General features: G+C 45.7%; 1 protein-coding gene across 4 annotated transcripts in view; it reads right to left on the bottom strand.

Moving 5' to 3' along the window:
* Positions 1-25,910, bottom strand: part of MAPRE3 (microtubule associated protein RP/EB family member 3) — a 57,497-nt gene that overhangs the window by 3,511 nt on the left and 28,076 nt on the right. For 2 of the 4 annotated variants that reach the window (XM_038006681.2, XM_038006682.2), the window contains exons 2-3: positions 1,340-1,467; positions 210-355 (exon numbers count right to left, since the gene is read on the bottom strand). In XM_038006681.2, the coding sequence (XP_037862609.1) occupies positions 210-355; positions 1,340-1,460 (267 nt within the window). In that variant the 5' untranslated portion in view covers positions 1,461-1,467. Of the gene's footprint in view, positions 1-209; positions 356-1,339; positions 1,468-8,355; positions 8,622-25,910 lie in introns of those variants that run through there. The other 2 variants (XM_007971188.3, XM_007971187.3) reach the window with 2 other exon arrangements.

Genomic DNA, 25,910 nt, shown 5'->3' with positions numbered 1-25,910 from the left:
GGACTGTTGTCATGATGGGATGGCAAGTGTTGTGGGCTTTTCCATTGTGCCTTGAAAAGGGGAAAAATTCCCTCTGGAGAGTTGGGAGGTGGAGGGAGGCGCGAGCACTGGAATGACCCCAGGAGCCCCAGTTGCCCGGGCTGATGGGTCCTCTTCTTCCCCAGGGTCACACTGCTCCTCGGGCCCCTCCCCGGAGCGCAGGCACCTACTTTGTCAACACCCATCTTCTTGAAAGCTGCTTGCAGCACCTTGAAGTTGTGGATGTATTCATGCTCTAGTTTGGCCTGGAACTTCACTTTCCTCAAGTGCACACAGCCAGGGAAGAGCATGTCCATGAACTGGCAGTAGGCTGCCCCTGTGGAGAAGGACAGCTGGCTGAGGGTTCTCGCTGCTCTCCTTCTGTGGGCTGCTCTCTCACTTCCCCAAACCCCATCTCCTCTTCTCTCTCCTTGTTCTGAGGCTGGGGCCAATCCTACTTTCAGGATAGACATGGCCAGAATCCCCCCAGCTTTCCATGAAGAAGAGCGATGACTATTTATTGATGCACATTATGTACCAGCACCACATCACACACTGCATGTAGGTAGGGTAATCCCAATAGCAACTCTAGTTACTTGGTGATATTGTCTCCATCTTATGGATGGGAAAACTGAGGCCTAAGGCAGCAGAGTGAATTGCCCAAGGTTGCACCACCAGAAGAGCTGAGAGCTGGACCCAGAGAGATGAAGTCAGACTTGTGGCTCTGCCGCCATCCTGGCTCTCAGCTCCCCGCTCCTCCTTTCCCTGCAGTCCTTCACGGTGCCTCTCCTGCTCTTCTCTTTCCCTGCTTCCATTTCTTGACTTCAGCTCCAGATAGTCTGACTGGTTCAGGGCCTCCAGCTCTCCTCCTTAGTCTAATCACAAGCTACAGTCATGGGCTGCATAATGATGGTTTAGTCAGCGATGAACCACATATATGATGGTGATCCCATAGGATTATAATACCATCTTTTTATTGTACCTTTTCTATGTTTAGGTGTGTTTAGATGTGCAAATACTTACCATGTGTTAAAACTGTCTGCCGTATTTAGTACAGAAACATGCTGTGCTTGTTTTTAGCCTAGGAGTAGTAGGCTATACCATATAGCCTAGGTATGTAGTAGGTTACACCATCCAGGTTTGTGTAAATACACTCTGTGATGTTCACACAACAACAGCATCGCCTAAGGATGCATTTCTCTGGGCACATCAGTCATTCAGCCATGCATGACTGTATATTCCCTGCCATGGCTGCTCTGCCTTCTGACCTTTCTTTCCTTTCCTTCCGGCAGGGCCACTTCCCATATTCCCAGCCTCCTACCTGAACAGAGCTGTTCTATCTTGGTATAGTTCAGGTGCAGGGAGTCGTTGACCCATGCAAGCATATCATGGCGACTCAGATTTTCACTGGTCACAGATGTGGAGTACACATTGACGGCCATACCCCAGCTGGAAAGCAAGAAAAATGGTGAGGTCAGCACTGGGGCCTCATGCAGCTCCTTAGCTGTCACGAGACACGGGCTGTATGATCCTGGGAAGTAAGAAACATTCCCTCCAGATTGCCCTCGCAGTTTACCCCCAGAGGGAGGGTCTTTATTCCTTAGACATTTCATGAGCATCTACTATATGCTAGATGTGCGCCAGGAGCCAGTAATTCCAAGTTAATTAAGATATGGCCTCTGCCTTGAGGCATTTACAGACAGCCAGATCCCCTCAGTAGGGAGCGATGGGGCAGTGAAACAGGCACATAAATGTTCAGGGACAGCACAAAGAAGGGCGTAAGTGTATCTGCTGGGCAGGGTCAGCAAAGGCTTCAGAAAAGAGATGTTGGAGCCTGAAAAGAATAGGAATTTTCCAGACATAAAAAGGGATGGGTGGAAGGTATTTGACTTTGGTATGGGGGGATGTTCTGGAACAGGGTCCAGCAAGAACAAAGGCAGAGCTTATTCTGGGCACTCTGAGTTGTGGAGCAGGCCCAGGGAGCAGATTTTTCTGTTGGGGTGTGGCACAATGAGGTTGGCAGGGACAGGTTGCCAGGGCCTTGTTTACCAGGAGGAGGAATCTGGACTTTCTGTTTGGATGACGGGAAACCATTAGAGGGTTCAAGCAGACAGTAACCTGACCAGATTTGTGTTTTAGAAAGCCAGCTAACCTTTGCCTCTGTTCTGACTTCAGATTCCATATTCCTGTGGCTGACGCAGACGCATCTAAATTCTGCTTGTCCACAACCTTCTCTTAGAATATGCTTCTGGCTCCTGTATTCATTATCCCAGTGAATGTCACCACCAGCCATCAATCACCACCTTAGAAAGCTGCGGGGTCATCTCAGACAGCCTACTCTCCCTCATGGACCTATTAATTATCATTCCTCAAGTCCTGGAACCCCCCCCCCCCAATCCACCCTGTTCTGCTTACCTTCAGGATTTATGCATACCGTTGTCCCTTGGTATTCATGAGGGAATTTGTTCCAGAACATCCCCATGTACCAAAGTCAATGCACAGTCAAGTCCCTTATATAAAATGATGTAGTATTTACAGTTAACCTACACAACCCTTCTGTATGATTTAAATCCTCTCTAGATTACTTATAATACCTACTACCATGTCACTTCGATGTAAATAGTTGTTATACTGTATTGTTTAGGAAATCATGACACGAAAAAAAAGTCTGTAGGCGATGCAACAATCCTTTTTATTTCCTGAATATTTTTGATTGGTATTTGACTGAATCCACAGATGTGGAACCCACAGATGTGGAGGGCTGACTGTATTTTCTCTCTAGCCCAGGCTGGCAGGAGCCTCCTAAAAGGCCTTCTAGCCTTTAGTCTCCCCCTCCTCCTAATCCATCCTTGACACTGCTGTCATCAGAATCTAGCTAAAAGCAGGCCTGGTCACTCCCCTCCCCCACTTGAAGTCCTTTCAGCCAGCAGTCGTAAAAGAGACACTCCTTGGCCGAATTTGCCTTGCAGACTTAAACTGTTTAGCACTCATAGTGTTGGAAACAGTTTTGAATTAGTGCCCAATATTTTGAAGTTGAGATGTTTAACAACTTGGGATTTCTGGCTTCTTTTGGCCACTCTGACCCTATGCTCCCACACTGAAACCAGCATTTGGCGTGGAGCCAGCAGTGAGCCTCCTTCCCACCCCACAGAGGCCAGGGCTCAGTTGCTGCTGCTAACTGACTTGCACTGTTAAGAAAAGGAGGACATAATTCTTGTAATCAGTTCTTTATCAGAAATGGAGAAACAAGATAGGTCAAAAGGACTGTGTTTTCTGAGAATTGTGAGGACATGTGTTTCTGGAGTGAGCGAAGAATATTTCTCCAGGTTTAATATGTAGAGTGTCTCTGTGAAATAAGAATACATCTTACACACCCTATATTCTTACAGGAAGAATATTTCCCTATCTGTTGCAGGCATCTGCTGTTATCATGTGACTCCTCCCGACCACTTATCAAACTCATAAGGGGACCCCACCTCTTCAGCCTTATCTCCCACTTTGCTCCCCCAGTGAGGAGCCACAGGCAGCTTCCTACTCACCCTCTGTCTGGAATGCTGTCCCCACCCGAAAGTTCATTCTCTGCTCCATGGTTCTCAGCTGTGGCCCCAGACCTGCAGCACTGGGGCTCTATGGGGATCAGCCAGTTAAAAATTCCAATTCTCTTGCCCTCCCCCAGACCTACTAAATGAGAAACTGCCTTTGACCAAGATGCCCGGAGGATCTGCAGGCACGGTCCTGTTTTGAGCAGTACTGCTTTACAGAGGGAGGCTCAGCAAGGCATCCGCAGACTGTGTGCCCCTCACGTTCCCACCCCTGACCCCAGGCACATAGGACGGAGCACGTTTAACTTAAATGAATGCTTTGAAGAAAAATCATGAGAGAAAACCCTCTTCTTTATTCCTAGTTCTTCCTCCTTTGATAAATAAACCTTGTCCTTCATTGCCCAGCAAAGGGAGGCCAGGTGGGGCCAAAAAACCAAGAGAAACAGAAATGAATTATTGTCATGGGAGCTCCTAAAGACTCAGGACCTGGCAATTTCAGAGCTTTCCGAGGGTAATGCTGACTGCATTTGAGTCTCCTCCTCCACAACGGCTCCGCGCCCACTGCCCTGCATCTTGGCCCTTGCGCTTACCACTGGACTTTTAAATGCCTGTGCCCCGTGTCGGAAGTGCCTTGAAGCCAAGAGTGGGGTATCCAGGCCTGTCACAGGCAAGACATTCAGTAACGCTGAACAATTGAGTGATGCCTTGTGTCCTCTCCTCTTTCTAAATCGTGTCTCATCACCTTCTGGCCTGGGTCCCCCTGCCATTCCCCCGCCATCCCCCCTCCACCGGCTTCAGCCTCAGGACTCTACTTTAGCTCCAGGAGACTTTCTCTGACCCCTCTGTGGGAGGCCATATGCCTGTGATCCTACAGCACCCTGGGCATGGCTCTTCATGGCATCCCACACGGTCTCTTGAAATCATGTGTGTAAGACCTGGTGTGGTGGCTCATGCCTGTAATGCCAGCACTTTGGGAGGCTGAGGGGGGCCGATCACCTAAGCCAGGAGTTCGAGACAAGCCTGGCCAACATGGCAAAACCCCATCTCTACTAAAAATACAAAAATTAGCCAGGGTGTAATCCTAGCTACTAGGGAGGCTGAGGCAGGAGAATTGCTTGAACCCGGAGGTGGAGGTTGCTGTGAGCCAAGATCATGCCACTGCACTCCAGCCTGGGTGACAGAGCCAGACTCTGTCTCAAAAAAAAAAAAAAAAAAAAAATTATTGTGTGCCTGCCCCTTCCACCTGACTGTAAGCCCTTCAATGGCCAGGTTGTGTTCCATTCACTTTCGGGTTCCACGCCAGTTCTTGGTGGATAATAACTGCCTAACCATCTTGGTGGAGTGGAATTGCAGACCGGAGTTAGGGGAGTGTTTCCCAGTTCTCAGGACGCACCTAAAGTAACAGGAGGAGGAGTGGATGGATGGATGGATGGACGCTAAGCTTGCCGAAGGGGCAGAGTGGGTAGGGTCAAGGAAAGGGCATCTAATTTTGATGAGTATTATTAGGTTGTGAACTGCAATAAATTGAGAAGATTTGCCCCTGTCCTCAAGGAGTTCATAATCTTATTGCGGAGAGTAATGCACCCATGAGAACAGTATAACCAAATGCCCAAAAGTGTGCTGGAAACAGCAAGTGCCACAGGAAGCGGGAAGGGGAGGGCACGCAGAGGTAGAGAGATGGATGTGAATGGCCCCAGGGCCAGAGTGGTCAGACTCTGCCAGGTCCCCAGGGAGGATGAAGAGGACGGCCAAGAGCTGGTACAGAAGGCACCAGCTATTCCGGGAACTGTCCAGAATGACTCTGCAAGAGCGTTCCACAGGCTCAGAGACTCCTTTCCTTATGAGGCCCCTGGGGCAGAGTGATTCTGGGCCAGCTGTGGCTGACAGGCCTCAGAGGGGCTGGTCTGGTTTGGGGTGGTTCTGGGGGCAAGAAGTAGTCTTAGGTTGGTCCTGGGAGTTCCCGAGTCACTTTAGGGATTCTGTTTTGTTTAAAGTATCTGAATTTCAAGGACTGACTACTGAAGAAAAGGAAAGGCAATGGTCTTAGTCCAAACATATCCTCCAGTTTTTGACTGAAATTGTTTGAGCCTCAAGGGTCTTCCAGCCTGAGGGCAGCTTTCCTGGTTCCACAGGATTGGACCTGCTAATGGTTCAGGCCTCCTCCATGCATTGCAGAGGTTCTTTACTAGGAGAGTCCACCGGCTTCTCCTGCAGAGACTTCAAGAGGCTAGAGTGTAGCCCAAGTGTGTGTGTATAAAACATATTATATATACATTACATGTTATATGCACATATTTTACACACACACACACATATATACACATAATGTTAAAGAATACCCCAGGTGATTCTGGTGTACACCCACATATGAGAACCACAGCCTTCATTTGATATGCATACTTAGCCGGGATTTACTGGCTTTTGTTGCAATGGCAAAGGCTGGAATGTTGGGATGTTCCGCCACTTATCTGGGGGGAAAATGCTAGCCAGTCCTTGGTACACAGGGAAAATCTCCAGTTTCCCTAGAGTTTAGAACGCAACTAAAGGCCTTGCTTTTAGGGCTTCTAAGAGTCACTAAGAGCCACATAGCTACTTGAAAAATGACCAGGTCTTCTCAGCATTGACCCAGTTTTGTCAATGCCTGATGACGGGAGGGTATTTTCCCCACCTTTGGTCTGACTCTAGGGTCCCATGAGTGCAGCAGTGCCTGTGCGAAGGAAGCTGGAAAAAATGGCTCCTTTCAGGGCCCAGCAATGAATCATGCTGTTACCCACTATGGGGCTTCTGGGGAAGCAGGTAGCTAGTAGCAGGAACAGAGCCTCAGTCCCCACTCAGGATTCACTCAGGTCCTCTCAACTGGGGCTACACTCTGCCCTAGTGGGGGTCCATTTGGCTCAGGAGGACTCATCCAGGGCACCCAGGGGTCTCTGCAGGAATTCTCTGCTGCATTTGCTAGGGCAGCATGAAGAATCAGCCTCCTTGTTTCCTTACCCCTCATCACACTGGGGAGGGCGGGATGCCCTTTTAATTTTCCTCTCCTAGCTTTGGCTCTGTAAATAGAACTAAACATGGCCAGCAGGTGGCACCCAGGTCCTGAGCAAAAACTCCTTTAAATGTATCCCTCATCCTCCAACCCCCCTTTCCAGAGCTCAATTTAGAGCTCAAATTGGGAGCCTCTAAGAGCTGGGCTGGCTGAGGGGCCTGGAGCATTGGGGCTGTTCTAAGATTCTGGACTGAACTGAGCCAGCCTCCGTATCCCCCAAAACCACAGATTGAACTCACCAAACAGGTCCAACTTCTGATTGCACTGGGGGTTGACTTGGACCTGGACTCACACCAGACCAGCTGCTGGGGGCAGAGGTGTATAAAGTATTTGCCCAAGCATCAGGGTCTAAGTGGACCAGCTGCCTCCAATTACAGCAAAGACATAACCTGATGAAACTCTTAATAACGCACTTGTTCCCAAGAGCTCCTTCACCTCCCCAGAGTGAATGGTAGGTAGCCACTCGGAGTGGGCAGGCTCTGTCCCAAGAGATGTAGTAGCAGTGTCTTCCAACTCCCTCCACATGTTTCTACCATGATCTTTGGCACACGTGACTGTTAGGAGAAACAGACCCTGATTGGACTGTGGCATGTCACCATCCAGGCAGATCCACATTCGAGGATCAGACCGACAACGTGGCCTTGGGGAATGCCTGCTCTGCTATCAGGAATGCAGTCAAGGGCAAGAAAAGTTGAGGAGGTTTAATCTGGTGATTTTGCTGAGTCATTTCTGATACTAGGACTATAAGGTTCATGGTGCATTCACCGGCAACTAGGAAAGGCAATTACAGCTCTCACTGTGGAAGGGGAAGCTGCTGGTCATTCTGCAGACTGAGGCCTTAAAAATGGTCATCAAAACCAAATCCCACTAACCCATGGTCAGAAGGGTTTCTAGAGACCATCTTCTTCCTTCCCAGGCAATTAGGACTGCACTTAGATCTAGGCACTTATATTCTTAAATCATAAAGATGGCCAATAAGGCTGCATAACTGAAATTTCACATTCTATTATTTAATGACCTTATCACCAGCCTAAATCTAATTTTGGCTTTTTGTTTTTAAGTCTATCTTCCACAAATATGTCTTAAGGGTAATTTAGGGGCCCTCAGTCTTCTCTAATTCTCTAGATCTCCTTTTACCTCAAGTTTAGCCCTGTTCTGGCTGGTCCCTGAAAGAACTCCCTGCAGTTTCCAGGCCTCCACCCTCTGCCCAGCATGGCTATGAAAGACACACCAGGTCTATCAGTCCTGAAGAAGGTGGCCAGCATGCCTCCAGCAAGCTCCAAAAAGGTAGTGCTTAAGAACACTGGATCTCCAGGCACATCACGTGGGTTCAAATCCTAACTGTACCATTTCCTAGCTGTTTGACTTGACTTTAGGTCTCAGTTTCCTCATCTATAAAATGGGGACAGTGACAGCTCTCACCTCACAGAACAGTTATGAGGATTAAGTGAGCCATGTGTACACAGTGCTGAGCACAGAGCCTGACATTCAGTATGTATTTGGCAAGTGCTGTCAGCATCAAGGGGATAGACAGTAAGAATCTAAGGGCATTTGTTTGAGGAGTAGGTGCCTGACACGCAGCCAGCTTCTGGTCTCTGAGACCACAGAATGGCCAGTCCAGAAGGGAGACAGACTACGGAACTTTTCTCTGCCGCTTTGCCTTGAGACAGCCACATGGGCTTCCCAAAGCTGGGCTCTGACCACAATCCCTCCCCAACTCCCACATAGCCTGCTTTGTAGACGCCATCCTACCGGCCAAGACAACTGGAACAGACGCTGTGGGATCAGAAGAGAGAGAACTCCGCAGAGCCAGCCAACACGTTTCCGGTTCCTGAAGTGGGGCTATGCCCATTGTCACTGGGCTACCCCTTCCTGCCCAGGCCCAGGGGGCTGAAGTCACCTGTTTGGAAAATCTGCAAAATTGCTACCCCTACCCCCGTAAGTCACACATCCAGGTTATTCTAGGCTTGCATGGAGGCAGTATGTGCAGGTGGGGCTGAGGGGTTCTGAGGGGCTGGGGAGCCAGCCAGCGGGTCACAAAGCCCTGGCAGACCCGGCCAATCACCTTCTTCTTATGGCTGAGCAAGGACCTGACTCATCGAGAGGCTCAGCCTTTCAAAGCTGGATTAGTCAATGCAGAGATGGGGCAAGTGGAGTAGTTGCAGGGTTGGCCAGGAGCCCAGCATGCACCCCTTCCCATAGATCCAGGACAGGGATCTGGACGGCTGTGGGTTCAGGTAGGGACAGAAACTCCTCCAGGATTTTGTTCTCACAACATTTTTAGGTCACAACTCTAAGACCCTGATACCTACTGAAGTTCCAGCCACCTAGGTCCTGGACATGTCCTGCTGAATACTGATCTGAACTTTTTTTTTTTTTGAGACGGAGTCTCGCTCTGTCGCCCAGGCTAGAGTGCAGTGGCACGATCTCGGCTCACTGCAAGCTCTGCCTCCCGGGTAACGCCATTCTCCTGCCTCAGCCTCCCGAGAAGCTGGGACTACAGGCGCCTGCCACCACGCCCAGCTAATTTTTTGTATTTTTAGTACAGATGGGGTTTCACCGTGTTAGCCAGGATGGTCTCGATCTCCTGACCTTGTGATCCGCCCGTCTCGGCCTCCCAAAGTGCTGGGATTACAGGCATGAGCCACCGCACCCGGCGAGATCTGAACTCTTACCAAGGCTCTTCCCAGGCTGGTTGGGATAATGGTGCCACATCCCTGTAGCTGCTAGCCAGGGAAGGAGTCCTTGGGGGAGGTTCTGGCTAGGTTACTCTATCTGACCATAACTTCGAGGGTTAATGGAAACACTGCAGTATAGTAAACAATTTCTCATCGCTAAAATCAATCAATTTTAGTAGAGTTCATCTAGGTGGGCAGATAGAAAGGCAATCTTTTCTTTCTAAAGGTTCTTTGCTGGAGATCTTTCAGTTCCTCAAACACCTACTTTTTAGGTCAACAAATGTCCATGGAGTCACCCAGCAATCCAAGGCTCTCAGCAGAAGGTAGACAGTGTGACTTGGCTGCAGGCTTTGCCATTTGCTGCCTGTGAGACACAAGCAAGTAGACGAAGGTATCCAAGCCTCAGTTTTCATGAAGCAGCAGAATGACGGTATGATTGAGCATGGGGCTGTTGAGAGGATAATGGGTACTGCTGGCGGGAGCCAAAGGTTCACCATCGCCCTGCCTTGGGGGCTGAGCAACTTTACTGATAGGCAAGATCACTGACATGGACATATCTGACTCACTGTCTTCTTTCCTGCACCCTGACCCAATTGCCACAGACCCTCTGGTCAGGGTCCTGAGCAGGGAAAGAGCAGGGACAGCCTCGGGTATCCACTCTCTGCTGCCCCAGGCAGAAAAACAGAGCTGTGCTTTTGGAGCGATGTTGCCAATTTCTTTCCTCAATTAATACTGGCTCAGGGCTCAGTGCACAATAGCTGCTCAGTACCTATATATTGAATGAATGAATGAATGAATGAATGGGAGAGGTTAAACTAGGGTTTGGGGGGTTCAGATGACAGGTGGACTCAGAAAGTGTGGTTTTCTGGTTTTGTTTCTTGTTTGTTGACCCTAAGGCGGTACTGTTGGCTGCATGGAGAAGGAAGGAGAGGAGAATGCTAGCTGCACTCCCTGGCCACACGCAAACAGATGCAGCACGAAGCCTTGGGAACCTTGGCAAGGGATTTAAACAATCTTCCTCTAATGCATATAACATGGTGCTGCTGGACTTCCCAGAATAGGATTTTAGGATGGTTCCGAGGGTGGAACCTGGTAACTCCTGGGAGCACCTCTCTACTTGGTCTGCTCTGGGGGTGGGCTGTTGGCCCATCTGTGGCTAGCCTCAGGATAGAGAGGGAAAGGAGCTGCAGCAGCTGCCATGACGTGTTGGGAAGGGAACTGTCATGTTTGCAGCAGCCCTGGTGGGTCTGATGTTTTCTTAATTATCCTTCAAGCTCCAAAAGCACATCCATGTCTCTGGGGACACATACAAGCCATGTCACTTTATGTTCCTTTGGAACGATATCTTTTTGGACTGTCTTATAGTTGTTGTCCAGGGCCAAGTGATATATCCTCACTCTTCTCTGAAATGTCTGCATCCTGTGAATTGTTTAGCCTACTTTCCCTGGACCCCAGGCTCAGGCCCCTCTTCTCTGCTCTCGTATCTTCCACCCAACATCCAGTCCCCTCCCAAAATCCTCCCAGTTTTACTTCTGTGCCCTTTTGACAGGGCACAGTCATTTCTACTTTAACCTTTCCACCAGAAAGTCGACCTGAAGATGTCCAGGACAAACTAAGTTTCAGTGTGTGTTTGAACTCTGTGTGCCCTCTCCAGTAGACTGCCATTCCTCATGGCCTCAGACTCTACCCTACCTGCCTGTCCTGTAAGACTAACCCTACGTGGAGACAGTCAGCCCCTACCCCGGTGGGGACATGCACTGGAGAGCTTCCAGCAGACCTGCAGATAGCTTCTCTCCTGCCCTACCATGGTGCCTGAAATTCCCACCAGAAATGCCACTCTTGTGGATTACAGCATCCAGCTCCAGAAAGCCTTTATTACCTCAATTTTGCTTATGAGGAAATGAAGGCTGAGGATTCCAGTGACTTTTCCAAGTTCAAGATCAACCACTGGCAAGATCAGAGCTGAACCCGGCCAACTGAACCCAAATCCCATGCTCTTTCCACACCGCCACACTGGTGGGGCCGGAAGGACGATTTGATTTTTCGCAGCTCTAGAGCAGGATGACTTACCCAGATTTCACCCCTTGAGAATTAGGAGGAGGGAAAGGCAATTTCTGAGGTTTTCTTCTTCTTTATTTTTTTGAGACGGAGTCTCGCTCGCTCTGTTGCCCAGGCTGGAGTGCAGTGGCGCGATCTCGGCTCACTGCAAGCTCTGCCTCCCGGGTTCATGCCATTCTCCTGCCTCAGCCTCCCGAGTAGCTGGGACTACAGGCTCCCGCCACCACGCCCGGCTAACTTTTTGTATTTTTACTAGAGACGGGGTTTCACCGAGTTAGCCAGGTTGGTCTCGATCTCCTGACCTTGTGATCCGCCCGCCTCGGCCTCCCAAAGTGCTGGGATTACAGGCATGAGCCACTGCGCCTGGCCGGTTTTCTTCTTCTTCTTTTTTTTTTCCCCCCCGAGACGGAGTCTTGCTCTGTTGCCCAGGCTGGAGTGCAGTGGCACGATCTTGGCTCACTGCAACCTCCACCTCCCAGGTTCAAGCAATTCTTCTGCCTCAGCCTCCCGAGTAGCTGGGATTACAGGGATTACAAATTTTTGTATTCTTAATAGAGATAGGGTTTCACCATATTGGCCAGGCTGGTCTCAAACTCTTAACTTTGTGATCCACCCGCCTCCGCCTCCCAAAGTGTTGAGATTACAGGCATGAGCCACCACGCCTAGCCCAGTTTTCTTCTTTATACTTATTTTTTCAAGACGTTGTAGCATTGCCTTAACCTCTGTCTCTCTTTTTTTTTTTTTTTTTTTTTTGAGATGGAGTCGCGCTCTGTTGCCCAGGCTGGAGTACAATGGCATGATCTCAGCTCACTGCAACCTACATCTCCCTGGTTCAAGCAATCCTCCTGCCTCAGCCTCCTGAATAGCTGGGATTACAGGTGTGCGCCACCACACCCAGCTAATTTTTGTATTTTTAGTAGAGATGAGGTTTCACTATGTTGGCCAGGCTGGTCTTGAACTCCTGACCTCAAGTGATCCACCTGCCTCAGCCTCCCAAAGTGCTAGGATTACAGGCATGAGCCACCCAGCCCAGCCTAGCATAGCCTTCATCTTGACCAGCAAGTGCTTACTGACCACTGACAAAATGTGCTCAACACCCAGTGAGGCATCATGAGGACATAGGATCATTTCAAGGCATGAGTCTTGTCTTTATTAAGGAGCCTTTCTTTGGTTGAAGAGGTAAGAGTAATTTCTAAAATAACAAGGGATGCCACAAAGCAGAATATATGACGTGCTAAATAGTGAAAGCACCTTTGGCTTTTAAGTATTCCAGGCACATGAAAAAGATGAGAGGGGGATCAGCAGTTAGAGGGTTTCTGGAGGAAGGTGGCACCTAATTGGGCCTTTAAAGATGACAGGATGCCAGAAAGCAGCGAAGAGAAAATGGGAAATTCTGGACGTGGGAAACATATTTATTATTACTTTTTTTTTTTTTTTGAGGTGGAGTCTCGCTCTGTCGCCCAGGCTGGAGTGCAGTGGCCGGATCTCAGCTCACTGCAAGCTCCGCCTCCCGGGTTTACGCCATTCTCCTGCCTCAGCCTCCCGAGTAGCCAGGACTACAGGCGCTCGCCACCGCGCCCAGCTAGTTTTTTGTGTTTTTTAGTAGAGACGGGGTTTCACCAGGTTAGCCAGGATGGTCTTGATCTCCTGACCTCGTGATCCACCCGTCTCGGCCTCCCAAAGTGCTGGGATTACAGGCTTGAGCCACCGCGCCCGGCCTACTTTTTTTTTTTAAAAAAGGCATAAGACCAATGACTCAGTCCTGGAGGAATGTTAGGGACGCAATGAAAATAGAGGAGGTGGAGAGAAGGCGATGTCTCAGGAGCCAAGGGAGGGCCACTTTCAAAGAGGAGGTCATCTGCCCTGTTTAATGAAGCTACCAGACCAGAGGTGGTGATATGGTCATTAGATTGTGCAATAAGAAATGATGAAACTCTGAGTCATTTTGTTGGCGTGGGGGGACAGCAGCTAGACCTGCAGATGATTGTGGAGTCCTCGATCACTTGCCCAGAAGGAAGCTGGAGAGGGATGGACATCAGGCATTTGTCATCACAGCCATGTGTGTTTGCTGCAGCACTTCGGGTAGATAGTGAGTGACTGCCTGCAGGGTGGAGAGCATCTTGGTTCTTTCAGTTAAAATTTGAAATGAAATATAGATTAGGTCAGGTGCTGTGGCTCATGCCTGTAATCCCAGCACTTTTGGGAGGCCAAGGTGGATCACCTGAGGTCAGGAGTTTGAGACCAGCCTGGCCAACATGGTGAAACCCCATCTCCACTAAAAATACAAAAATTAGCTGGGCATGGTGACATGTACCTGTAATCCCAGCTACTTGCAAGGCTGAGATAGGAGAATGGCTTGAACCCCGGAGGCGGAGGTTGCAGTGAGTCGACATCGCGCCACTGTACTCCAGCCTGGCCAACAAAGAGCGAAACTCCATCTCAGAAAGAAAAAAAAAAAAGAAAAGAAATATAGATTAAACGTAGGCTTGTGCTCCTTATCTCAATATCCCACCCATCCCCCTTCAGACTCCACATCCTACCCTCAAGTTCTAGATCTTATCTGTCCAAGAAGACCCATGAGTGCGACTCATGATCTTTCTCCAGCTACTCACAACGTTGTATCACAAATGAAAAGCAAGATGGGAAGTATGTTTATATAATAAAGTCTTAACTAAGTTGAATGTTTGGAAAATAATATTGTACATATTGATTAACTTTGTTTAACTGTGGTTAATCAGAGCCCTTTTAAATGTTTGGTTTTGTGGGAAATTACTGTATTAAGGCAGGAAGAATAGACAAAATTGCTTTCTAAGGACACTGCAGAGCCTCAGATTCACTCACTCACTCATCACCATTTGTGGAGTGTGTGCTTCAGCACCCAATGCTGTGTGCCAGCCCCTGTGCCAGCACAGGACCTATAGGAACAAATGAACCCACTCTGGGCCCTCGAGAAATTCATGAACTTAGGTGAGAGCTAGACAACTGAACAAAATAACCAAAGGGCAACACATTACGCTCCAACTCCAGATACAGGAGCTGTTGGAGCAACTCTGCTTCCTGCATCAGGGAAAGCTTTGTAAAGGAAGCATGGTTTGAACTGGGTCTTGAAGGAGAAACTCATCAGGAAGATAAGAGTTAAGAGGAAAGGGGAATGCATGGGGAGGAGGGAAAGGACTGCAAGTAGCTCATCCCAGAGTCATGTTGGAGCAGAAGGAGATTTGGTTAAAAAGGCAGACGAAAGCCACATCACCAGTAGCTCCATACGCCATGGTTAAGGAGTTATTTTATCTGGAAGGGAAACTCTCCAAAGGATTTTCTTTTCAGGTATACAGTATTTTAGTCAAAAACACAAAATATTGCTAATACTATATTTAAAATAATTTCCAAATCAAAATTACAACAAATGAAATTACAGTGCTTAGAAACTGCATTCAATTTATAATTCTGCAGAGGCTTTATTCTATATTATCTTTTCTAGTAAAAACTGAAGAGATTCCCAAGAGAGTCCCTCCAATTTTTGGTAAACTTTTTTATTTTGAAATGATTTTAGACTCACAGTTGCAAAACAGAACAAATAATTCCCATGTATTTCATGTCTCTTCATCCAGTTTCCCCCAGTAACATCTTATGTAACAATTATTAAAACCAGGAAATCCACATTGGCACATTTGTAAATAAACTATAGACCTTATTTGGATTTCATCAGTTTTTACACGCACTCTTTTTTTGTCATATACTCCATGAAGTTTTATCACATGGATGGATTCATGTAATCACCACCCTACCAGAATACAGACCTGTTCTATAATCTCAAAGAAACTCCCTCATGCTACCCATTTATAGCTGTGCCCTCCTCCCAACCCTAACCCCTGGCCACCAAAGATCTGTTCCCCATCACTCTATAATTTTGTCATTTTGTCAATGTTATATACATGAAATCATATAGTAACCTTTTGAGACTGGCTTTTTTTCTTCTCAGCATAGCGCCTTTGACTTCCATCCAAGGTGTTGCATGGATTAATGGTTCCTCTTTATTGCTGAGTAGTATTCTAAACAATGGCGTACATATGGATGTACCATAATTTACTCATTCACCCACTGAGGACATCAGGGTTGTTTCCAGTTTTGGGTGATTACAAACACACCCTATGAGAACTTTCCTCAGTCTTCTCTTGCTTTGTCCATGGAGGTCTGGCTCTGGGAGAGTTCTCCTCTCCAAACCTTTCTGGCCTCTAAAAACTGTTAATGTGCTTGAAGTTTGTAGTTGGAAGGCCCAGGCATTTGCTTAGGGTGGGAGGAGTTAAACCTGAGTTACACAAGCAACTCTCTGGACTGACTGTTCCCAGAATTATGGCTTTGTCTCAGTTTAAACCTAAGCCTGTACTCCTGCCTCAAAAGATTCCTGCTTCTTTTTCCCTCCAAAAAATCCAAATTCAGATTTTTTCTTCTTTTTAAAATAAATGTCATAACTTTAATTTTTAATTATTTATTTTTGAGATGAAGTCTCACTATGTTGCCCAGGCTGGTCTTGAACTCCTGGGCTCAAATGATCCTCCTCCTCAGCTTTCCAAGTAGCCGGCATTACAGGCACATGCCACTGTACCCGGCCCAGAAGATTCTTGCTTCTTAAATGCGTTTATGCTATCACTCAGATTTGTGGCCTTATTTTTCTAGATGCCATAATTTCACCAAGGATAATTTAGAATTATAGTCACCAGTTAAGGAACCTTTGATGAACAAAATTGTTTGAGAGGCACTTTAGAACAGAAAGAGGACAAAGTTGCAAACATCCAATTGTTTGTAGGATTATTGGGGCTGAATCCACCAAGATTCAAAATGATCCATCTAAATGTCTACCCAAACTTGCACAATACCCTCTAAACCAGAGCTAAAGAAGGACTGAGATAGTCAAACAGCATGATAGAGAAAGAACTCATCATATTTTAAACAAGTCCTCGTAACATCCCTACCCTCCTAGTAAAAAAACCCAATAGGTGGGGATAGAGATTTGCTCAGGACCCTGAGGCCATAAATAGAATAGTCATTCTCTGAGCAGAATCAAATATTCCTTTATCTCCAGTGCTTCCCGAAGCCGCATATTTTACAGTTGTATTTCACTTTTTTAGTATTCCTTTAGATCAAAATAGGCAATATTTGTTTGCCTTCTCCTGGGAACATTAACAGCATACTTGGACTGTAATGCCCCAAAGATTAACAGAGGCCCCCTCAGTACTTTTCACAAGTCTCGAACGACAACCTCAAGGACCTTAAATATCTCTGTTATTCTACTCTTGTTTGACATGTGGATGACCTTGTGTTGTGTTCTAAAGATAAGCTCCAAGACTGTTCCAGCTATCTACTGTTTTCTTTCAGAAAGGACATAAGGTTTTCAAAGGAAACTACAATATTGTCAAAGTAAAGTTTGTTATGCAGAACATAATTTATCCCAGGGCAGTAAATCCTTTACTCCTGACAGACCACAGGCCATTCAAAACTTTCCCAATGACTCCTAAGAGACAATTAAGAAGAATCCTGGCTAATGTGGATAGCAGGTTTACAACTTTTCAAAAATCATCACAGGATAACTTAACCAAGTCCAAACTTCTTCCTTGGGATTCTAAACATGAAGAGGTCTTTTGTGAGTTAAATTAGCCCTTCAACAACCTGCCACTATGAAATTATTATAAACCTTTCTACCTATTTGTACATGCGAGATATAGACGAACCTTTGATGTTATGACTCAATTTCATGGTGAAGGGAAACGAGAATATGTCACCCCAAAATATGCCTGATTGACATAAAAATTATTTTTGAGCTAAAAGTAATTAAAGAGCAGCAACTAGAGGACGAGCTCTATTCTCCTTTTCTGCCTAAAAACAGGATATAAATTCTTCTTTACTGGAGATAGTTCTTATCAGCCCAGACACAGCACCAGAGGAATCTACAAACAAACCTTACACCATTGGTTTCTTCCCATGTATCTAACTTCCCGTAGTTTCCCCCTTTTGGAAGCCTAAAATTACTTTCTTTTGTCCTGTCATTTCTCTACAAATGTATTGTTCTTTTTTGAAGATGGCATAGAAGCCGGAGTTTGGTGCCACTGCCTTGAAGTTGCCTTTCATTGGGGTTTCTCCTGCATTCTGTGCCCTCCACACATGAATAAACTTGCTTGGCCAGGCATGGTGGCTCACGCCTGTAATCTCAGTGGTTTGGGAGTCTGGGGCAGGAGGACTGCTTGAGGTCAGGAGTTCAAGACCAGCCTGGGCAACATAGCACTACCCTGTCTCTGCAAAAAAAAAAAAAAAAAAAAAATAGTGGGACGTGGTGGCACATGCCTGTAGTCCCAGCTACTTGGGAGGCTGAGGAGGGAGGACTGCTTGAGCCCAGGAGTTCAAGGCTTCAGTGAGTTGTCATCACACCATGGCACTCCAGCCTGGGTGACAGAGTGAGACCCTGTCTCTGAAGGGAAAAACAAAATAAAAAAAAGCTTTGCTTGTTTTTCTTTTGCTGATCTGTCTTTTGTTACAGGGGTCTGTCCCAACTATGAACTTATGAAGGTTGAGAAGAAATTACATTTCCTCCCCAATAATGAGAATCATCAGACATCGATAGTCTACTAAGTCTCTCTTCACCCAGTGGCAAAGCCTACTCGTCTAACAGCCACAGCAGCTAAGCTAATGGGGGCTTCCACACACTTGGTTTTAAGGTCTCTTTTAAATTTGATAGTCCTCCATGCTGTACAATATTTGTTGCTCACTAAAAATACACATTTCTCAGCAAGTAGGGTTACCACCAATGAAATCCCATTACTTTCTCCCTCACCTATTTCTATTCATTGTAATACTACTTTGAATCCTGCCACCCTCCCTTTAGATGTCATGTTCTCAATGAGGCCATTTGGCCCATTGCTTCTGCCCTAGGAGGAAGACAGTGTTAGATAATTTAATTCAAGAGAAAGGAAAACTGGGCCTTAATTTAGGAACCAAAACCCTAACCACTCACGGGAGTTCAGGGTTGCTTTCTTTCCTCCTCAAGCCTTTGCAGTTCATGCTTTGCAAAAGGCCTGGAAAGTAGGGAGAATCCTGCAAAATGTGGGACTGAGGATTTGCTGCAGAGCACTGTGGGATATGAGAGAGAGAGGTCAAAGATGACCCCAAAGTTTCTTGCCCAAGCCACTGGAAGGATGGAGAAAACTGCAGGAAGAGCAAGTTTGAGAGTGCGGTGAAGACCATGAGCTAACTTAAGATTATGCTGTGGACACTTCAAAGAATAATTAAGGATATTAGGAAGCATCATGTTCATGGGACATAATATTCCATGCTATTATTACATTAGCTCTAGTTGCTGGGCATTTTGATTTTTGATAGTCCTGGAATATATTTGAACATTCAATTTTTGTCTAAATCCATCACTACTTCCGTGGGCAGGGAATTACTGGGTCAAAGGGCATGATATATTTTTTAAGGACTAACAACTTCCAAAAAGGCTGTACCTTTCATTTTTTCCCCAGAAGTTTGTGAGTGCTCATTTCAACACCAACATTGTTATTATTGTAAAAAGTGTGTTGATTGAATGAAAATTTTTTTATTCTTTAAAATAATGTTTCTTTGATTACTAGTGAGGGAGAACATATTTCTATATTTATGCCCCATATATATTTACTTTTCTGTGAACTGTTTTGGGCTGTTGAGTTTTAGAACCCACAAGTCATCTGTGTTTTCATGTCTAACAAATATCTGGAAATCCTGCTGAGGAATTCTCACCATTCGTACCTTCTACTAAAGATCTAGTATCCTGAGATAAATCCGTACTGATCCCAGACATATTCATGGCATTTACTTTTTTTTTTTCCTAGATCCTTGATATTCTAGTAATTTACTTGAAACATGAGATACTAGAAAATATCTTTTTCAGAAGGTTTTGGCCTAGGCAACATAGTAAGACCCTGTCTTTACAAAAATAGAAATTAGCCGGGCATGGTGGCACATGCCTATACTCAGGGGTACTATTGCCATACTCCAGCTATCATGAAATGTATTTCGATGTGGGAAAAGTGGGAGTTTGGTAACAATGGGAAAAATTCACATTACCAGAGAACCAAAACAAAGCTAGACATTATCCAAGCTACTCTCTCATCATATTTTTGCCTAGAAAATGAGGGGGAAGAGGAAGGGGCTAAGAAATGGAGAATGACTTAGGCTTTCCCAAGTTTTCTGCTAAAAGTAGGGGAAATAGAGAATTCAGAAAGTAAACTTTAATTGCACTACCCAAATAGGTAGCCCATTCCTAAGAAATAAACTGGCACATTGAGCTATGTGGATGGGCAGCATGGTGCATAAAAAAGGTGGTGAAAAGGACTCTACAGCACCCAACTCCAGCTCTGCCTCTCACGACCTCCCAGGCATGAGAGATCCTCTGGGCAAAGGTGGCCTCTCTTTGCCTGAGTTTCTTACTGTAAAATAGAAGCACTTTTTGGGCATCACTACGTGTATGGCTCGTGGGCACAGAGCCTCTGGACAGACAACTCATGAAAGGGGAAGTGTAAATGGCCAACAAACACATGAAACATGCTCAACGTTACTAATAATTCTAAAATATCTATGCTGCCAGACTGTTGTGAAGGTTCAAGCTAACTCAAGTGGAGCACCCACACAGAACCTCACACACGTCAATTCAGTGAGTAACGGTTATAGGTCAGAGGCTGTTAATGCAATTTTGATAGCCAGGGAGTTTTAAACAATCTTTGACACGGGGCTGGTAACAATGAAATTAGGTAAGGAAAAGGGGATGGGGACTGTGATATTGTCATAGAAGTAAGGTGTGTGAGGGATTGATTTTGTGGATGCCATATTGAGCAGCACTGTCTCATGGGGAAAGTGAGGGATCTGGGTAGAAGCCGTGAGCTGGAAATTTGACAGTAGTGACTGGTCAGGTATCACCTTCCTGACATTAGCTGGATCGACAACAGGTGCTTCATAATTTTTAGTTTGCCTTTCCAAGTGGTGGTGGTAACTGACAGAGAAGCATAATGCCATGCCTATGAGGAAAGCTCGTAGACAGCTGATTTCCCTAAGACGGTGCTTCTCTCTTGAGGATGTTACCTTTCAAGAGATCAGGGTAAGGTCCTGAAGGGAGCATTGAAATAGAATCCTTATCATTTCCCTCCTGGAATCAGAATTCTGATTTTTTTTTCTGATTTTAGAGGGGTGGTGATGTGGTCTGGGGCTTTGGCCTGTGTTCTGCATTTGTTCACTCGTGACTATCTGCCTACGCTCATGAATATTGAAACAACACTGTGTGCATACAGAGAATCTGGCCAGAGGATTGCAGTTCAGGGAGTCCTTCTGTCTCACCCATGGCTGACTCCTCACTGGATAAGAAGGGCCGTACACAGTGGCTAACTACTCACCAGTTAGTAATTACTTCAAAGAGTGCTGATGCATAGGGATCACTCACTCTTTTGACCACCTCCCCAGGAAACTGCAGTACGTCTCAAAAGCAGCTTAATAGATTAAAATGTCCCCAGAATCTACTGACACCGTCTTCTCGGCCTTCTCTGTTACAGACGATGACGTAGACCTGTAAGGCCATTATACCTGAGGTAGGCCAGTAAGAGGAACGTGTGAGGTATGAGGATGTGGGGTGCACTGTATCAAAAGAGGCCAGTTCCCAGGTGCATCTCAATCTAAGATAAGCCAGGATGGTCTTGAATTAGGACTCAGGTGGGACAAATGATGACTTCACAGTGGCAGAAAGGACTTTCAAAACAAGAATAGATGAGCAAGGTGCATGCTCACAAGAAACATCATGGGTCCTCTGCAGTGCCCATCAGGACAAGGGCCCCACCAGCCTGCCTGGGCATACAGGACAGCCTGCAGACCTGCACCCCCAGGCGCAACACAGAAGGGTGCAACTGCTCCGGGTTCCGAGATGGGCAGTTCAGAGTCTGGTCAGGGCTAATACAAAGTTAAACCCACACTAATGGGCACAGTGTAACAGCTTAATGACAGAACAAAAAAACCTGGTTTTGAGGGTACAGGGAAATGGGCTCTTTTAAACATGATTAGTGAGAATATAATTTAGTACAGCCATTTTGGAGGTCAATTTGGTTAAAAAAAAAAAAAAAAGATTAAAAGCCTTTAGATTTTATATACTCTTTGACCTTAATTCTACTTCAAGGAATTTTATACTGAATCACTAATTATAGATATGTGTAAAACTTTAGATATTAGCATGTTTATAATAATGAAAAACTGGAAACCACCAAAATGTCCAACAATGAATTGTTAAATAAATTGTGACACATCCAAACAATGCCACTCTGAAAAGAGGGATGTTCTAGAATATGTAATGATGCTGGCACTGCTGGCTGGGTGACTCAACTCCTATCCCAACACCCTTCTTCCTTGCCCATCTCCAATAGAGAGGCCAGTAAAACAAAATGCCTGCTTTCTCAGCCTCCCTGAGAGTTAAGAGCCACTTTGAGACCATAAAGCAACACAGCCGCCTAAGAGAGCGGGAGTGTCCTTGGCAACGTCCTCGAGCTCTTCCACCAGCCTAGACCTCCTACTTTCAGACTTCTGCCTCATGAGCAAAATACTCCATTATTTGTTCAAGCCACTGTTAACAGGGCTTGTTGTTACTTGTTTCAAAACACAATCCCAACTGATAAAGACATGGAAAGATGTATACAGTATGTCAAGTGGGGGGAAAACACAGTCATGGCTGCATCACAGTGTTTATGTCAACAACAGACTGTGCGTATGACAGTGGTCCCACAAGATTATACTATATTTTTACTGCACCCTTTCTGTTTAGTTTTATGTATGTATGTATATATGTATGGATTTATTTTAAAAATGCATTTATTTATTTATGAGTGAATGAATGAATGGATGAATGAAGGGGTCTTGATTTGTTTCCTAGGCTGTAGTGCAGTGGTGCAATCATAGTTCACCATACCCTTTCTATGTTTAGATCTACATACCTATCTATCAATCATATGGCTATCTATCAATTATCTATCTATCTATGAATGATGGGATCTCACTCTGTCCCACCCACATGGGAGCTCAGTGGTGCAATCATGGCTCACTGCTGTCTCTAACTCCTGGACTCAAGTGGTCCTGCCGCCTCAGTCTCCTAAAGTGCTAGGATTATAGGCATGAGCCACCATGCCCAGACCATATGTTTAGATACCCAAATACTAACCATTATGTTCCAATTGCCTACAGTATCCAGTGCAGTCACATGCTGTACAACTTTGCAGCCTAGGAGCAATAGGCTATGCCGTACAGTCTAGGCATGTAGTAGGCAATACCATCTAGGTTTGGGTGAGTACACTCTAAGATGTTTGCACAATGACAAAATCACAAGACACATTTCTCAGAATGTATCCCATCATTAAGCAATGTATGACTGTATTACAGAACAAAAATATACCAACAGTCATTGAAGAAGAATGTGAAGTATATTCTAAAATTATAATTGTGGTTCTGTCTGATGGTACGGTTATATGGGATTTTTATTTTCACATTTGGGTTTATCTAAATTTTCTAAATTTTCTACAGTGAATATGTCTTTTGTGATGAGAAAAAAACCCAAAATATTTAAAAAATAAAACAAGGTAGATAAATAATTAGATAAATCTTGTGGTCAGGCAGCAACGAGTCCTTGACAATAGTTGCCAAAATAACTACTTTAAGGCTTCTGTTGCTTTCTTCCAGGAGGTTCAGCTGGAACTCTGGTTTTAAAAGGTCCCACTGGCTTCTAACTAGGGCAACTGAGGTCCACCTCCACCAGTGGACACCAGCAGCCGCACCAGCCCAGGAGGCCAGAGGGGCTCTGAGCTCTTCGTGGCACAGCTCCTTCTCCCCTGCTCATGGGCCTTGCTTCCCTTCTCCTCCTCCTGTCTCTCATCTCTTGCCTTCTTGGCAGAATCAAATGAAATAACCAATTTGAAAGTACTTCATACATTATTAGTTGTAAAAAATAGCAAGTTATTTTTCTTGTAACTCTTTCTTCTTCATTATTTTCCCTCCTTGTTTTTAAGTCTTTCACTTTTCTCCTTTCTCTTCTACCCTTGTTCCTCTTTCCACTTCCCTCCTCCCTCCTCATCGGGTCATAATGGAGAACATTCTGGGCCTCCACAGGCTCATACCTCTGTCATTTCTCACAGGAGCCCGCCCTGTACTTATCTGTCCATGGGTCTCTCTCCTTTGCTCCTTGGTGAGTCCTCTGAGCAGAAACCATGTCTTTCAACCCCTAAGAATCTTTTCATGACACTGTATCACAGTACTCACCTGGTCAGTACTTATTTGATATTACTAAAATTTCTTTTATTATTTTGTTATCTAAGGAAAGCTAATAGTGAAACAAACCCATATATTTATTTGTAAAATCAGCCATCTATATATTTAAGTGAAAATTTGTTATTAGCATCTTAAAAATTTTTGTGAAGTCATTTTTTAAGAACCAACAACTGAGAATTGGTAGAAAGATAAGTAGTTTGAAAGCAGTATTTTGTTTTTCTTACTGCAGTTGTAAAATATTGAGAACTATATTCAGAATTGAAATGGAAACCTTAGTAATGATAATGTGGAAACAATGAAATGTTTTATGGTAAAATATTAGAGCTAATTTGTATTTCAAATTTGCATTATCCACTAAAATGGTTAAAAAAATCTTCCAAAAAAAAAAAAATCCATAAGATGTCAGTCACATTAAAAGTGCATGTAGGCCGGGCGCGGTGGCTCAAGCCTGTAATCCCAGCACTTTGGGAGGCCGAGACGGGAGGATCACGAGGTCAGGAGATCAAGACCATCCTGGCTAACACAGTGAAACCCCGTCTCTACTAAAAAAATACAAAAAACTAGCCGTGCGAGGTGGCAGGCGCCTGTAGTCCCAGCTACTCGGGAGGCTGAGGCAGGAGAATGGTGTGAACCCGGGAGGCGGAGCTCGCAGTGAGCTGAGATCCGGCCACTGCACTCCGGCCTGGGCGACAGAGCGAGACTCCATCTCAAAAAAAAAAAAAAAAAAAAGGGCATATTGTTGGGCTGGGCGCAGTGGCTCACGCCTGTAATCCCAGAACTTTGGGAGGCCAAGGCAAGTGGATCATCTGAGGTCGGGGGTTTGAGACAAGCCTGACCAACATGAAGAAACCCTGTCTCTACTAAAAATACAAAATTAGCTGTGTGTGGTGGTGCATGCTTGTAATCCCAGCTACTCAGGAAGCTGAGGCAGGAGAATCGCTTGAACCCAACAGGCGGAGGTTGCAGTGAGCTGAGATCACGCCATTGCACTCCGGCCTGGGTGACAAGAGCGAAACTCCGTCTAAAAAAAAAAAAGGTGCATGTAGTTGGACCCTAATCCTGCCTCTCTTGCTTTGGGCCAACTTGTCATCAAGTCATTGATTTTTCTCATCCATCCTGTCCCTTCCATTCTTACTGACATCATCCTTGTCCAGGTTGTTGCCATTTTGTGACTGGATAATATTCCTGCCTTTGGTCCCTTTTCTTTCAACTTTCCTTGCTCCTCACTGCAAGACAAACTTCCCAAAAACACTGCTTTAATTACCCCCTCCCCCTAAGCATAATATATCTATAGGCCCTCTATATCTCTATTCTGTAGGATCAAGATCAAACATCTGTAGGATCAATTCCACTTCCTTCTTCCCCAAACCCTTTCTCTGATGTCTCCAACCCCAAGCCCCTCACTTGAGTCAGACTGTCGTTCTCCCTCCTGCCAGTCTCCCTAATACTGAATGCCTACTTGCCTTGGCTTGTACTGGAATGCTCTCCTCCTTTCAAGGCCAAGCTCATGTCCCACCATTTCTGTGAGCACTAGCTGACAGAATCAGGATTCCAAAGTGCTGTGACAGGCTATGGGAAGAAGCTAAACCACTCCAAATAAACACATATGAGGTTCTGCATTTGTATCTTAAAAAACAAATGGAAGATATTTGGCAGAAGACATAAGGTTTGCAAAACTGTGTGCAAAAAAACATAGGGATTTTACACTGGCATGTACTCTCTCAAGTGTCAACTCCCCTGGAAAGTTTTCCCTGACTCCCAGCCTGTTCCCCTGGGCTGGGTTAGCCTAGCCTTCTGGGTACTTCTGTAATACTGTTTGGACATACTTCTAACACAGAAGTACATGTCTATTTCTTCCACGTCACTAGGAGCTTCCTGAGGGCTGGGATTAAGTTTTTTCAGCCCTATTGTCTGGCATGGTGTCCAGCATATGGAATGTTCTCAGATATTAGCAGAATTGAACTGAGGCTCAGAGAGCGTAGGTAACATGCCCAGGGTAACACAGCTAGTGAGAACAGAACTGATTTGAAACTAGATATCGGGTTATAAAGTCCTTCTTCCAGAATGAGGAAAGTATAATATTGCTCCCCTCTGGGCTTGTCAGATGACACCTGTAATACTGACTTCAGTTCTGTGCAGCAAACTTTTAGAGTAACATTCACAAGCAGGCCTGTTTAAAGGAGAAAGACCATGACAGTGAGTGGAGTGGATATGCTCCAATCTAGGTCAGCCGAGGACCTGGTGGAGAAACTAGGGGGT

The sequence above is a fragment of the Chlorocebus sabaeus genome, chromosome 14, assembly GCF_047675955.1.
Source record: "Chlorocebus sabaeus isolate Y175 chromosome 14, mChlSab1.0.hap1, whole genome shotgun sequence".
NCBI classification, from domain to species: Eukaryota; Metazoa; Chordata; class Mammalia; order Primates; family Cercopithecidae; genus Chlorocebus; species Chlorocebus sabaeus.
Note: the sequence above shows the minus strand (reverse complement) of the source record. Positions and strands in the feature narration are given on the sequence as shown.